Source organism: Equus caballus, unplaced genomic scaffold (genome assembly GCF_041296265.1).
Source record: "Equus caballus isolate H_3958 breed thoroughbred unplaced genomic scaffold, TB-T2T haplotype2-0000448, whole genome shotgun sequence".
Classification (NCBI taxonomy): Eukaryota; Metazoa; Chordata; class Mammalia; order Perissodactyla; family Equidae; genus Equus; species Equus caballus.
Window position 1 is genome coordinate 1,052,661 of NW_027221892.1, and position 15,739 is coordinate 1,068,399.

General features: G+C 41.5%; 2 protein-coding genes across 3 annotated transcripts in view; one reads left to right on the forward strand and one right to left on the reverse strand.

The window, feature by feature from the left end:
* The window catches only part of LOC138922078 (cuticle collagen 34-like), a 222,831-nt gene that overhangs the window by 116,575 nt on the left and 90,517 nt on the right, over positions 1–15,739 (reverse strand). The window lies entirely within an intron of this gene.
* Positions 1–15,739, forward strand: part of LOC138922085 (uncharacterized) — a 47,322-nt gene that overhangs the window by 10,315 nt on the left and 21,268 nt on the right. The window contains exon 3 of one of the 2 annotated variants that reach the window (XM_070258914.1): positions 5,009–8,895. The exons of the other annotated variant lie outside the window; for it this stretch is intronic. Within the exon in view, the coding sequence (XP_070115015.1) occupies positions 5,009–5,531 (523 nt within the window). The 3' untranslated portion in view covers positions 5,532–8,895. Of the gene's footprint in view, positions 1–5,008; positions 8,896–15,739 lie in introns of those variants that run through there. 2 annotated transcript variants of the gene reach the window in all.

The following is a 15,739-nucleotide window of genomic DNA, read 5'->3' on the forward strand; positions in this document are numbered from 1 at the left end:
GCCATCGAGTCTTCTTTAATTTCTCTCAGTCGTGTTCTCTAGTCTTTAGTGCATAGGCCTTGCACATTTTTTGGTTAAATTTATTTTTGCACAATTTTAAATCAAATCTCATGCTGTTAATATTTAAAAGTGCAATTGATTTTTGTTTATTAACCTTTTATCCTTTGAATTTCCTAAATTCATTTAATTGTTCTAGTGTGGGCGTGTGTGTGTGTATGTGTGTATTTTACATCCTGAGGATTTTCTATGTAAACGAGAATGGAAGTAGTTTTACTTGTATTTATCCGGTATTTATGCCTTCACTTCTTTGTTCCTCTTCACTTTTAGTAAGTCTTCTTCCTAAAATCTGTTCTTAGATCTGGCATTCATCTACCCACTCTGGCTGTCCTGTGGTTACAGATTGCATGAGAGTATCATTTCCAGGTTTTATATTTTGAATATATTTGTCTCTGAATGTTAATTGTGTCTTTTATGCTTAGCACATAGTTTTGATCTTTTAATACAATCTGATAATTCTTTTTAACTGTAGTGTTTATTAACATTTAATGTAATGTAGTTGGTTGGATTTATACTATTTTGCTCTTTATTATTCTGCGTCTCCTGTGTTTTCTTTGTCTGTTCCTCCTTTACTGCCTTATTCTGTGTTGACATGAATTCTGTCATCTTCTATTTATCTGGGAATGTCTTTACTGCCCCTTCATTATTAAAGTATAGTTTTGCTGGATATGTGATTCTTTATTGATGGTTTTTCTTTCAGCACTTTGACTGTATTATTATTCTGGCTTTCGGCCTCTGTTATTTCTTCTAAGTCAGCTCTTATTTGTATTTTTTTCTCCTCAGTGTGATGCAAAGTCACCTGTTGAACATGTAGCTGTTCCTTGTATGTGGTGGATTTGATTGCTTTCCAGATTTTCTTATTGTCTTTTTCTTTTTAGTAATTTGACTATGATGTTTGTAGGTGTGACTCTCTTCGTGTTTGTACTTATTCATGTTTGTTAAGCTTCTTGTATCTGTAGATCAATGTATTTCATCAAATTTAGAAAGTTTTCAGCTATTACGTTTTAAAATATTTCTTCTACCCCTTTCCCTCTTTTCTCTGTTATTGGGATTCTTACTGCACATTTGTTGAAATACTTCAAATTGTCCCATAGGTCTCTGAAGCTCTTTTCATTTTCCTTAAAGTTTTCTTTCATTTCCAATCTTCTGAGTCGATAATTAATATCATTCTATCTTTAATTTGACTGATTCTTTCCTCTGCCTTCTCAAATCTGCTGTTTTCCCATGTAATAATTTTTTCATTTCTCTTATAGTGCTTTTCATCTCTAGCATTTGTTTGGTTGTTTTTATCATTCTCATTTCCTTATTCGCATTCCCTATTTGTGGAATCACTGTTACTATATTTTTAAAAAATTTTTGAAAATTTGAAAGAGTTCTTAGAACCTCTTTACAGGAGATACTTGAAGACTTTCTCTGCTACATTGACATCTGGGCCAATTTTCCATTGACGTTTTTCTCTTCCTGAATCTGGACCATAGTTTATATTTTCTTATAAACACAGCTTATGATTTCTTTCTTTGTTGTTGTTGAAAATAAGACATTTTGTATAGTGTGATGTGGAAAGTTTGGATTTTGATGCACTTTTCTAGAATGTCTTTTTTTCCCTTAACTTGCATGGTCTTAAAAGCATAGAATTTTATCTCCCTGTGGTGTACAGACACTGATGTTTATGTTCAGTTTTTAAATGCTTGCTTACTTGTATTTTGCTTTACTCTCTGGGTGTTTCCCCTGTAAATGTAAGAATTAATGGTCACACAATGATTTGGGCAGAATTTGTAGTCAAACACCTTGAGCCCATTATGATCTTTGCCATCTGTCTTTCTGTTTGTGGGTGTACAGGGGGCACATTCAAAGTTTACCTAGTTACCAAGCCTCTGTTCTGGGGCTTTTACTGTCTACCACGTTCCCTCGAAGTTTCTTTGCTTAGTCAACCAGGCATGTGTGGGGAACTTCATCTGGTCCTTTTATTGGCCTTTCATTTATAGGATCTCCTTGCTGAGTTTCTTGCTAGTCTGACAGTTGCCCAGACTGGGCTCATACCTCTGTGGACCAATGTTGTGAGATTTCTTTGGTTGCTTCCCACCAACTTTGGTCCCTTCTGGCTGACAGAGCGATAGAGGTTTGCTGCCTGCTCCAAATAGCTTCCTCCCTCCACCACCTTAGCTCATAGCTCCTCTTTTTGTGCCAGTCATGTGTTGGTAGAGCTAGCATGCTCTCTCACCAAGTCGCGGGGATGGTAGTCTCCCAGGCAAGTGCTCCTTTCTCAGCCTCTTACCTAGGGCTTTGGATAAAGTGCATTTTCCACTCGTTGCCTGAATATGGTTTTCAGAATCATAAAATTGTTGCTTTTGACAGTCCTATGCAGTTTTATACTTGTATCTGCTGAGAAGGTCCACTGACTTCTTTATTTTGCCAAAGCTGGATATTCCTGAGTAAGCCGTTGTTTCTTCAGAAGTGTCTTCTGCTCCGTTTTCTTTCTCTCTCTCTCTTTTCCTCTGGGACTCTAGCTAATTAGTTATACATTAGACCTTTTGTAGTCCTCAGATAGGACCCTGAGAGTCTCTTTTCTTTTTTAAATTTATTTTTTATTTATTTTTCTGAGGAAGAGTGGCCCTGAGCTAATGTCTGTGCCATTCTTTCTCTATTGTGTATGTGGGATGCTGCCACAGCATGGCTTGATGATGGTGTTGTAAGTCCTCATGCGGGGTCTGAACTCATGAACCCTGAGCCGCTGAAGCAGAGTCCGTGAACTTAACCCCTACACCACCAGGCTGGCCCCTCTTTACTTTTTTTTTTAATTCTGTCTTTTTCCTTAGATTCTTTTTGTTAAATGATTGCTGTTGATCTGTCCTCAAACTCACTGATTCTTTACTTTGTCATTTCCATTTTGTTATTAAGCCCCTTTTTTTATTCTAAATATTTTATCTTTTGTTTCTGACATTAACATGTGGCTTTTTAAAGAATAATGTTTATTTCTTTGCTGAAATTTATTATTTTTTTTTCCATTTGTTTCAAACATATTTTCTTTACTTCACTTAATATTGTTGTAACAGCTACTGTATGGTTCTTTTAAAATAATTCCATCATTTTGACCATCATGTTTGCCATACATCTTTTTGCTTGAGATTTGGACACGGTTTTCTGACTCTTCCTAACTCAAGTAATTTTGGTCATTTTGAATTTTATGTTGTGTGGTCTCTGGATTTTGTTGTGTTGCTTTAAATATTGTTGGTGTTTTCATTTTAGCAGGCGGATGACTTGACTACGACCACATCGTTATCTGTCATGTCTGCAGTAGTCAGCCACTCCTATCTCATTCCTGGTGTTTAATTGCAATCTGCTTTCACTCTTGTTCATACATGGTTTATGTTTTCTGGGTTTATTCATAGATTCAGGTGTTCCTTTAGCTCTCTCCTTTATGGTATTTACTTCTTACTCTTCTGTGGCTATCATTGCATTCGGACACTTTCCCTCTGATCCAGAAGTACAACTGGTTTTTCCCTTGTGATTTAGCTGCCTGTCTTTCGTCAGTGGTCTCCGACCCTGGATATCCTCTGGGTAAAGCCTCCCAAAAGGGGAGGCGTGCTGGATTACCTTTTGACATTTGCTTGCTTTGGGCCTTGACTCCACACTAAAAACTTCCAGCTTTTGTTTAGTCTCCAGAGCCATCACATAGTTATTTTTTTAGTATTTTATCCAGACTTCGTAGCTGTTATTTGTGAAAGGTTTGGTTTGTTAGAAGCTTAGTATTTTGTACCAGAAGTATATGAAGTGAAAGAAAAAAAAACCAAACCTCTTTTTTTTTTTTTTTTCCAAATTGAGGAAGATCAGCCCTGAGCTAACATCTGCTGCCAATCCTCCTCTTTGTGCTGAGGAAGACTGGCCCTGAGCTAACATCTGTGCCCATCTTCCTCCACTTTATATGTGGGACACCTACCACAGCATGGCTTTTGCCAAGCGGTGCCATATTTGCACCCATGATCCAAACTGGCAAACCCTGGGCCGCCAAAGCAGAACGTGCACAGTTAACTGCTGCACCACCGGGCCAGCCCCCAAACCTCTTTAAAAATAGTTCTAAATTTTGTTGTCAAGGCATTATATGCTCGTTGTAGGAAATTGAGAGGAATTAATAAATTCTAATGAATCTGAAAAAAAATTACCCATATCCACTTTAATATTTTGATTTTTTGGGGGGGTATTACACAACTGAATGTGCTATGCATAATATTTTAAAATCTGCTTTTGGTTAAAATCATGTGAGAAGTGTTTTTCTTTGTCATTAGATATTCTTGGTAGATATTTTTATGGCAGTATAATACTTCGTATGCATGCATATGTTGGTTTATATGACCATTTTTTAATGCTTGTTACGTTGGTTGTTCAGTTTTTTACTTTTATATATGACCCTGTGGTGGACATCTTTTTGTATACATCATTGCAACCTTTTCATATTATTTTCTTAGGACAGGCCCCTAGAAGTAGACATACTGGGTTTCAAAGTGAATGATGAGGTTTTAAAGTTGTTCTTAGATACAACTGAATTGCTTTTCAGAAAGTCTGACCCATTTGACACTTGTGAGTGCTGTCCAGCTTACTGCACCTTCTAACCATTAGCATTAGATTTTTGGTATTTTCTCATTTAATGGATGGAAACTCTCATAATCTGCTTTTGGCAGTTTTTGATGAACTATTTTGGCCAAACTTCTTTATCTAATTTTTAAAAATTTACATCTCTCTGTTTTAAAATGATCCATTCATGTTCTATGCCTATTAAATGTATGTTTCAGTCTATTGTTTAAATAACTGCTTTTAAAACTATTTTAATGGTAGATGAGACAGAACCTAATTTTGTACCTGTAATACTATTAACTATGAAAACAGTTTTTTAGTATATCATTTCTTTTTGACTATCTCTTTGAATATCTTCATGTTTGCGTCTCCCCTTCCTTAGATTGACTCCTTCGGCTTTCCGTTTTCCTCTTGGGGAGGGGTGGGACTTCCGGTTTCATCTCCGGAAGACGACGAGCCGGAGGAGTCAGTCAGAGGGGCCAGCAGGAGCGATTCCGTCGGCAAACGGGGAAGTTATTTTCTGGCCGGGCCTGGGGGGAGGTTTGGAGGCGGGGACCGTCCAGCGTCTGCGCGGGGCCTGGGGGCGGTGGCTTGAGGGCTCGGGCCGGGCAGCTGGGCGCCGGGAGTCCCGCCAGGGCCCTAGGCTCTTCCTCCTCCCTCCTCGCCCCGCCTCCGCCCCTCCCCCGCTCGCCGGTCCCTCCCGGCGCCGCCCCGACTCGCCCGACACCCGCCCGCCGCCCGCGCGGCGTCGCAGCCGCCCTGCCCCCGCCGTCACCTGCTCGCTCCGCGAGCCGGGCTCCCGGGGACCCGGCGGGCCTCCGTTTCCCCGCGGGCCCGGGCTGTCGGCTCGGGAGCGGCTCCCCGGGCGCCCCACGCACCCCTGCACGCAGTCGGGGCGCTTCTGACCGCCTGGCTTCTCCGACTGGAACGCGGGCGCCCAGGCGGGGAGCTGCCCGGTGTGGGTTTCTAGTCCGGGCGGTGGTGTCCGTGGCTGCCCGCCCACGCCCTGTTTTCCCCAGCGCACCGATGCGCTGCTGCCACCCGCGCCTCCTTCGGTTGAGGATGCTGGTGCCCGAGAGCACCACGCCTGGAAGGGGACGGTCCTGGCCACTCAGGGTCCAGCTGCTCTCAGCAACTAGCGGGAGACCCCAGGCTGCCGCACGTCGCTGTTGGCAGCAGAGGGATCGTCCCTGGAGATACCCACCTCTTCCTAGTGGGCGAGCACGGCCTGAGTGTGCGTGCCCGCTTTCTGGAGCTTAGTCGGGGGGAGGTGGGCGCCAGGAGCTGCTGACCCCTGCGGTTGCGTTGAGTTTTGAATAGCCTGTTTATTGGGTTGGGGGGTTCTGGACTAGGACATCTTGGCAGGGTTGGCATCTGTGGACACATATGTAGGATTATTTTCTAGGTAATCATAGCCCGAATGGTGATTGTGTCGGGACTTTACAGTCCGTGCCGGTGGAACTAGTTACAGTACGCACCTGGTTTGCGGTGAAGCGTTAGTCCAGATGCAACACTGCCTGGGGAAGGTCACTAACACGTATTGATTAGAACATCGTTAGGAGAGCTCATCTGATGTATACTCTGTAGACTTCATGTAGCACGGCAGCCGTGTAGGGTCGGAATTACTAGTCCCTTTTCACAAACTGAGACTAAAGTTAAACAGTTTGACCAAAGTTAAGGTCAGGATTAGCGTCTCAAGTGTTTGTTACTCATTGTTTTTCAAGTTTGCTACATGTAAGGTTACTGACTCCTGCTGGCACGTCTGAAAAACACGGAGGCAAGGCTCTCTAGTAGCTGGTGTCTTCTTGCGTGACATGTAAGGCAGGTGTGATTATTACTGATAATACACTGGCTCCTGGTGCCTTTTTTAAAAAACCTGTTTATTTTGGAATAATCTCAGATTTGCAGAAAAGCTGTGAGATAGCACAGAGAGTTCCTCTTGTATTCAGCCAAGCAGAGTGGCTCCACTTGAGCAAACTGCTTCATGCCAGTCACCATTCTAGGTGCTGGAGAGAGTAACACGCTGCCCTAGATGATTTCAAGGTCTGGTGGAAGAGACAGATCCATAATCAAGTATAGTGCCTTTTGCTCAGTGCTGAAATGGAGAGAGGGGAGCACAGAGTAATTTATGTCTGACTGCCTGGGAAGGAGTGGCGCGAGCTTGCAGGATACAGCATTTGAGTTAGGTCTCAAGGATTAGTGGGTATTCACTTGATTGATGGGACATTTCTGCCCACATTCGTGCTACCTAGGTTTGTGTTCGAAGAGAACTCTCTAACCTTTATAAAACGGACTCTTCTTATTTGATTCTCCTCTCTCCCTCTTTCTCACATCTCCTCTGAGAGGTTTTTGTCATAGTTTCCACAGGCTGTGAGAAGAATCGCGGTTTATAAATCCATGACTAGGAGATGAAATTAAGCTGTGTTTCTTAGTAATGGAAGTATCTAGATCTGTACGTTTTAAAATTCTTTCTCTTTCATAGTTGCTGAGTACTTCAGTGGTCTGATCACACACGTTCTTTATGCGAGGTTGGAGCACAGTTCTTCTGAACTATGCCCACAGCAGAGGGGTATTTTGAGTGAGTGTGTTGGTCATTGTGGGCTGCTCTAGGAAAACACCATAACCCCAGGTGGCTGAAACAACAGTCATTTACTTCTCCCAGTTCTGGAGGTTAAGTCCAAGATTAAGGTGCTGATTCCTGGTGAGGGCTCTTCCTTGCTTACAGACAGCCACCTTCTTGCTGTGTCTTCACATGGCAGAGATGGAGAGAGAACTCTGGTCTCTCTTCGTCTTCTTCTAAAGACGCTGATCCCGTCTTGGAGACCCTACCGTTCTGACCTCATCTAAACCTAAGTACCTCTCAGAGACCTCATTTCCAAATACCATCACATTGGTGATTAGGGCTTCGGCATCAAAATTGTGTGTGTGTGGGGGGGGGGGGGTGCACAATTCAGTCTGTAGTAGGTGGGTTTCTTGGAATTTTTGTTATTATGAGGAATTGCTCCAAAATAGACTTGATAGAGAACTAAATAGGAAACTGTAAAATTAGCGTTTATATGGCTTTTGCTACAGCAAAGTAGTAAACACAATTTTATTTAAAATCAGAAGAAATTATTGTAGCTATGTTAAGTCTGATTCAGAGGCTGGTGGATGCCAAGAAGAAATTTTAATTGTTTCATTTGGATGAAAGAGAGAAATACGTGGTGAAATACTGCAGTGGTGTTTTCACTTTTAGGCCTTATACAAATGAATGCTTTCATGGTTATCAAATGAGGGTGTAAGGACTGTGGTAGTGAGCTATTGCAGTTCCCTCACTGATCAGGAGGCTGAGCCCCACAGAAGCTGAGCGGCTAATGCATTGTAGAGGTGTTAGTGGCAGAGCAAGGATTGGAATCAGGCCTCCGGATTCACGGGGCCAGTCTTTCTGCTGTTCCATCAGTGGTTCTCAAACTGATGGTGCATCAGAGTCAGCTGGGGGGGCTTGTGAAAACGCAGATGCTGGGCTGGGTCTCTGAATCAGCGGGTCTGGACTGGGACTGAGAATTTGCATTTCTGACAAGTTCCTGGGTGATGTTAAAGCTGCTGACTCTGAGGGCACACTTTGAGAACCCCGGCCTTCTGTGATGTTGCCTTTGACCTCTTCTAAGAGGATAGTAAGTAAACGTCTGTGGGTTTATACCAGCTTGACCCTTCCTTGACGTTCAGAGAATCAAGTTCTTTAATTTTGTGTTGTGTACTGTAATGCACCAACAACATAATGATTAGATGGAAAAAAAGTACTAGAAATGGAGTATGTTTTAGAGTCATTTTGGCATCTTCAGGGATAATTTTTGGAGATAATTGTAGAGGTCAGAACCGCTTATGCTGAAGGGGATGCACTTGAGCTCCTAGCAGCAATCACACTAAAAAGGGTGCCGGTATTGATTGCTAGATTGTATGGGAGTGAAAAGTTCCTTCCAGTTTTGTTACTCTATGTTTTTCTTTGTCATTTTGTGTACTGAAATGTTCTTAATGTATCAAAATCTGATCAGGCCCCAGCACAGTTCCATGCCCATAGTAGATGTTAAATAAATATAAGTTGAATTGAATTAAAAAAGATTAATAGGGAAAATGAGGTAGATTATTTATCTGGAGAGACTTCAGTGCCCTAGGAAAGTTAGTCGGCTCTCTAGATTATCCCAATCACAGGTTTTTAGTGAATACTTACAGATTATTCTGGTTTACGCCTTATTTGCAATTACTGGGTTTTTTTTAGCACAATTATTGGAGGAGGTAGCATATTTTTTTTTTCCTTTTTCTCCCCAAAGCCCCCCAGGACATAGTTGTAGATTCTTCGTTGTAGGTCCTTCTAGTTGTGGCATGTGGGACACCACCTCAGCGTGGTTTGGTGAGCAGTGCCATGTCCACGCCCAGGATTCGAAGCAACGAAACACTGGGCCACCTGCAGTGGAGCGCACGAACTTAACCGCTCAGCCACAGGGCCAGCCCCGAGGAGGTAGCATATTTTTATGTAAGAGTTATTGAGTGATCCCCCATATCTCTTTATCATTCATGTGAAGTTACTTTTGCAAACATTTTACTTTGAAATAATTTTAGAAGTAGAAAAAAATGGCAAAAATAGCCCAGAGAATTCCTGTATACCTTAGAACCAGCGTCCCTTTGTTAGCCTCTTATGTAACCATAGTGTGGTTATTGAAACCAGGCAGTTGATAGAGTTAATCTAAAGTCTTTATTCGGGGGGCTGGCCCCGTGGCCGAGTGGTTAAGTTCGCGCGCTCCGCTGCAGGCGGCCCAGTGTTTCGTTAGTTCGAATCCTGGGCGCGGACATGGCACTGCTCATCGAACCACGCTGAGGCAGCGTCCCACATGCCACAACTAGAAGGACCCACAACGAAGAATACACAACTATGTACCGGAGGGCTTTGGGGAGAAAAAAGGAAAAAATAAAATCTTTAAAAAAAAATAGAAATAAAAAATAAAGTCTTTATTCGGGTTTCACCCCTGATGTCTTTTTTCTGGTCGAGGATCCAGTCCAGTAGCCCACACTGCATTTAGTTATGGTGTCTCCTTGGTGTCTTCCAATTTGTGACAGTTTTTTATCTTTCGTGACCTTGGTACTTTTCCAGAGTACCGGTCAGTTATTTTGCAGAATGTCCCTCAGTTTGGATTTATCTGGTGTTCTTTCATGATTAAATTGAGGGTTAAGCATTTGTGACAAGAATACCACAGTGGTGAGGTTGTTCCCTTCTCAGTGCATCATATTGGCACATGTGTGATGTAGATAGGTCTTATCGCTGGTGAATGTTAACTTTTGATCTCTTGGTTGAGGTGTCTGACATGTTTCTGTGCTCCAAAGAAAAAAATTTTCCCTTTGTAATTAATGACTCTCGTAAGTTTACTGATTGTAGTGCAGATGTTTAAATGAAATGAATATAGAATGTCAGAATCCTTTGAGCCTGACCCTAATTATGAGATCTTTCTTATCTTGGAGGCTTCATTATTATTTGTTAGATCCCAACATAGTAGGGAAGGGTAAAGCTGTAGACTTGTAGAAGAACAGTTATTTGTTCAAGAACTTGTACCTGATCTTGGTCAGTCTTAGTCTTGAATTGTCAACAGCGGAAGCTCTTTGTTCCAATTCTTTTTCTGTGGTTCTGCGATCTGTCTCGCATCTGTCTTCCAGTGGATGACTTTCCATAACTACATTGCGTTTCTTAAGATTCTCCCTAGAGCATTTTTGTAGAAGATTTGTGTGCTTCAGTTCATCACAAGGCAGTTGCTCCAAGTATCCTCTTGTTGACCCACTTCCTAGTCCATACAGCTGAGCGTGTGTGTTCTCTTTGTAGACTATGCTGATGAGGTGCTGCAGATATTACATAGACACACAGACACATAGAAATGGTCTGTATTTTCAAAACGTATATCCCTTTAATATGCCAACAGGAGTCAGTTGGAAGATATGTATGTGGCCTGTCTCCCTCCCCCTCATCCCCCTCCAAAGCTTGTAAGCTCCTTAGAAGCAGGGAACAGATCTCTTTTTGTTTACCAGTCACTTGCTTGGTGCTTGGCATACACAAGGCTCTCCATAAATATTTGAGAATAAAAGAATATCATATGTGCATCTTGTTAACTGGTTTTGGAAATTACCAGACTATTAGAAACATCTTTCCACATTAACACAGCTATGTAATCATCATAGTATTCCACTATAGTCATGCCTTGCTTAACAATGGGGATACGTTCTGAGAAATGTGTAAGTGATTTTATCATTGTGCAAACATCATAAAGTGTACTTTCACAAACCTAGATGGTCGAGCTGTTGACACGAATAATCAATAGTCATTCTACAGCGGGGAGTTTTATTCGAGCCAAGCTGAGGACTGCAGCCTGGGAGTGCAGCCTTCGTAAGTGCTGTGAAGAAGAGTGATTTTTCAGCACCATTATATACCATTTCCAAACAGACATACATCAAGTGTGACAGGGGTACATTCTCTCAAGGGTTCAAGGAGATACTTTGTTATAGATGAGTACATACACAGTGGGTCAGCATGACCCCAGTGTCATGGGAAAGGACACTTATCTTCAAAAAGTACTGGTGTCATAAGAAGAGAGGCATTGGTTCTTACCTTCAAAGAGTACATTCTGGGGCCGGCTCTGTGGCTGAGTGGCTAAGTTCGCGCACTCTACTGCGGCGGCCCAGGGTTCGCATCCTGGGTGCGGACATGGCACCGCTCATCAGGCCACGTTGAGGCGGCGTCCCACATCCCACAACTAGAAGCGCCTGCAACTAAGATATACAACTGTGTGCGGGGGGGGGGCGGGTTGGGGAGATAAAGCAGAAAAAGAAATATTGAAAAAAAAAAAGAGTACATTCTTTATTTTGGGACAATATACAACGAACATTTGACAGGCTGTAAGTCAGGCTTCTTTGGTTTAAATAAAATTTAGTCCAAATCGCATTTAAACCAGAACGGCTTCCCCGTACACCTCAATATATAAAATTTTCTTCTATCATAGCCTCCTACACATGTAGGCTCTGTGGTACTAATCTCATGGGATGGCCATCATCTACGTGATCTACTGTTGACTGAAACGTCCTTAGGTGGCGCATGACCATATATGGATGTGCTGCAGCAGCTACGTCTGTAACCCATCCTGCGTTGTTGGAGATTAGGCTGTTTCCAATTTTTTCTATTAGAAAGAGTTCCATGGTGAATATTCCTAAATATGTATTTTGTTCAGTTGTTTCCTTAAGATAAGTTCTGTAAAGAGTCATTGATAGCTCAAAGAAGATATGTATTTTAAGGCTTTTGATATATTGCAAATAACCCTCTAGAAAGTTTGTATAGATTTATATTCCAGCCAGTACTGTTGAGAATGCTCATTTTGCCACACTTTCCCCAATGCTCAACTTTCAGTTTTTTAGAATAAGACTAAATTTAGAGTTAAAAAAATTTGTTTTTTGTTTTTACGATTTGCACCTTTGTTTTTCTTCTTCTTCTCCCCAAAGCTCCCCAGTGCATAGCTGTGTATTGTACTTGTAGGCCTTCCTGGTTGTGCTCTGTGGGACGCTGCCTCAGCATGGCCTGATGAGTGGTGCCATGGCCCTGCCTGCAGCCAGGATCCGAACTGGCAAAAGCTGGGGCTGCTGAAGCCGAGTGTGTAAACTTAACCACTTGGCCACAGGGCTGGCCTCTTTTTTTGTGTGTGTGGTATTTTTAAGGATTCTTCCTGGAGTATGGTGGGGTGGGGATCATAGTCTCACTAATTTGCTAATAACCCTCCAAGTTTTCCGTATTGAAATTATCCAGTTTTTGGTTTGCCTCGATGAGAGAGCAGAATAAACCTCAATAAGGTAGGGGTTAACAGGAATCATTATCCTCTCTGAAGTTATAGTTGGTCATATCTGTGGGCCTTAGCCAATAGGAAACTCCTTGAGAGTGGGATACATTTCTAATTCATATCATTCAGAAAAATCAACTACAGGTGAATTAAAGGCTTAAATACAGAAGGCAAAACTATGAAATTTTTGGAAGACAATGTAGGACAGTAATTGTGTGAGTCTAATACAAGGAAGAGCTTCTTAAACAGATCACAGAAGGTGTAGACCATAAAGGAAAAGATTGACCGCTTTGACAGCATTAATTTGACAGCTTGTGGTTATGAAAAGAAACCATCAAGAAAGTGAACAGACAAGTCACAAGTGAGAATAGATATTTTCAGTACGTATTATTGAGAAAGGATTGTATCTAGAAAGGTAAACAGTGACAAATCAGTAAGAACAATAGAAAAATGGGCCTATGACCCAAGTAGGCATCTCACAGAAGAGGAAACCTGCATGCAGAGATTCTCGACTTCATTAGCAATTAGGGAAAGGCAGTTTAGGACCAACGTGGTGTATAGTTTCATAACATTGGGTTTTGCCAACCCAATGTAAAAATCTGACAATGTCTGCTGTTTAGGAAGGTCGGAAATAACTGGAATGCTTACACACAACTGGTGGGATTGTAAATTGGTACCATAACTTTGGGATTACCTAGTAAAGTTAAAGATGGATGTACACTTTGACCCAGTGATTCTACTCCTGGGTCTTTATCCTGGAGCAGTGCTTCTAAATTGTGTTTTCAGCATCTCAGAGGAACTTATTATAAATGCAAAATTTGGGGCTCCACCCTAGACCTATTGAATCAGAAGCTTTGGGGATGAGCCAGCTTTCAGTGTTAACAAGCCGTTCAGGTGGGTTAATGCATGCTAAAATTGGCAAACTGCTGCCCCAGAGAAACGCATGTATGTGAGTGCCTGAGGACATGACAAAATGCTCACAGTTGCACTGTTTGTAAAAGGCAAAAACTGGAAGCAGTGTCCATCTGAGGAGAATGGATAAATTGTATTCCTATAGGAGTGCAACTGAATGGATTTTAGCCACCTGCACCACTGAGGATTATTGTCAGGAATATCATATTGAGGAAAAAAAGCTACTTCCAGAAGAATGCACATAGTATTTTTCCTTTTTTAAAGTTTTGAAACATGTGAAGCAAAAGTCCATACTGTTAGGAATACAGATATGGCAAAGTAATAAAGCAGATTAATTACAAACACATTCAAATTAGTGGGTAGCTCTATTAGAAGAGAGAAGGTGATAGGGATCCCGAAACGGAACTGAAAGATAGGAATTTAATTTTTTTTTTTTTTTTTTTGGTGGGGAAGACTCGTCTTGAGCTAAATCTGTTGCCTGTCTCCCTCTGTTTTGTGTGTGGGATGCCTCCACAGCATGGCTGATGAGTGGAGTAGGTTTGTATCTGGGATGCGAAGCTGTGAACCCAGGCTCCTGAAGCTGAGTGTGCAGAATTTTAACTGCTTGGTCATGGGGCTGGCCCCCTGAATTTAATTTTCTTAAACTGTGATCTGTACTCAGGGTTTTCTTATGTTATGCTTAGTGCCTCGCACATATTCAAATTATTTTTTGTACCTGCCAAATTTTTAAAAAACATACACTTATGTCTTTTCTTTTTGCGAAGTCTGTCTACAGAGGGACTATTCAGTTTGTATGAAAAAGATATGGTGGGGGTGATGGTGGAGAAGATATGTTCTTGCAGCATTATGGTCTGAAAGTACTTTCAGCAGTAGGGATATCAAACAGAAGGTTGTTTTTGATGATAATGATGGTTAATACTTGCTGAGCACTTGCCAGGTGCCAAACACTGGTCTAAGGACATTACGTACTGAGTTTATCCTCAGTTAACTGAGGATTGAGCCTCACAGTGAGCATATGGGGGTTGGTACCACGACTCCTCCTGTTTCCTAGGGGAGGAAAGGTGTGTGTGGATACAGAGGTGAAAACGGTAGAGGCTGGCTGACTCCTAACACTCTGTCAGACCTGGTCAGAGGGAGAGGACAGCCAGACAAGACTGTTATGCCTGAGAGCGTTGGAGTTTCGAGACAAAAAGGAAAAGTCAAAATAGGAATGGGAGTGTGGAAGACTGTGGAGAGGGAAGGCTGTATATACCCGCATTTTTGAAGTTGCTTTCTTTTTCTTAGTAGGTTTGTTTCTAAACCAGCGTATATGAGTGTCATTCTAGCAGATGCTGAGTCCCTAAAGCAGAAAAGTAATTGGATTTTGTTTTTAGTTTTAAGGATTGCATCTTCCAGTTCATTAGAAATTGGTAAGATCACACCATAGGATTTGGGAAATCTTACTTCTTTGCTTAGGCAGTTTGGTTGCTAAAAAGGGCACTTTTGGGGACTCTCCCTTTGCCTATTGTTTTCTAGCCTTTGATAATTGTTTTTGTATCATAATTATCTCATATTATGAGGACTATTTCTTAGATACACATTGGTTATATTGTAAACTTTATTTTAAGCCACCGTAGTATGACAGTCACTCCTTAAAATGAACAAATACAGAAAAAATTAAAAGATGTTCCAGAAGCCATAAGTCAAATGATATGAAACCAAATAGCACTACTGTTTTTGTTTGGTATTCAATTCAGAGTGCTCAAATTGTCTAAACCACATGAACTGTCAAGCATTTGTAATTGTGTAATGTCATGCTTTCCAGCAGAGTCAGCCCCTTACTAAGCTGACAGCCAGGAGAGTCCTTCCATAGCAGGGATGTCTGCATTTGAGACACATGTAGTGCTTGTTGGAGATCCGAACATAGGCTTCTTAAAACAAATTTTAAGTACTTCAGCTCTTCTAGTTTCAGATGCATTTTGCTGAAGCTGGATAATCTCAGTCTTAATTGCCAGTGCTTTTCAATGTGTTTCATGTTCCTATTTCTCTTTTATTTTCTCTTATATGCTTTTTTCCTCCCTTTAAACAAAAACACGAAAAGTTTTAAATAAAAACAAGTAAGGTAATAGGAAGCCTAATAGGAAAAAGATATTTATTGTTTGATGCATTTGGAATAATAGCAGTGTAATCATCAAATGTAGCCAAAGCCCAGCATGCTTGTCAGTTACTAAGGATAATGGAAACTTTGTGTTTTAAACCTAGAGCAAGCAACAAACCACTTCTTTCAAAGTGTGTAATTCACTTGTGATTTCTGCTGATCGTGGATTCCGGACCAGAATTTGATGCGTATTATTGGATCAATTATTCTAGAATGAGAAATC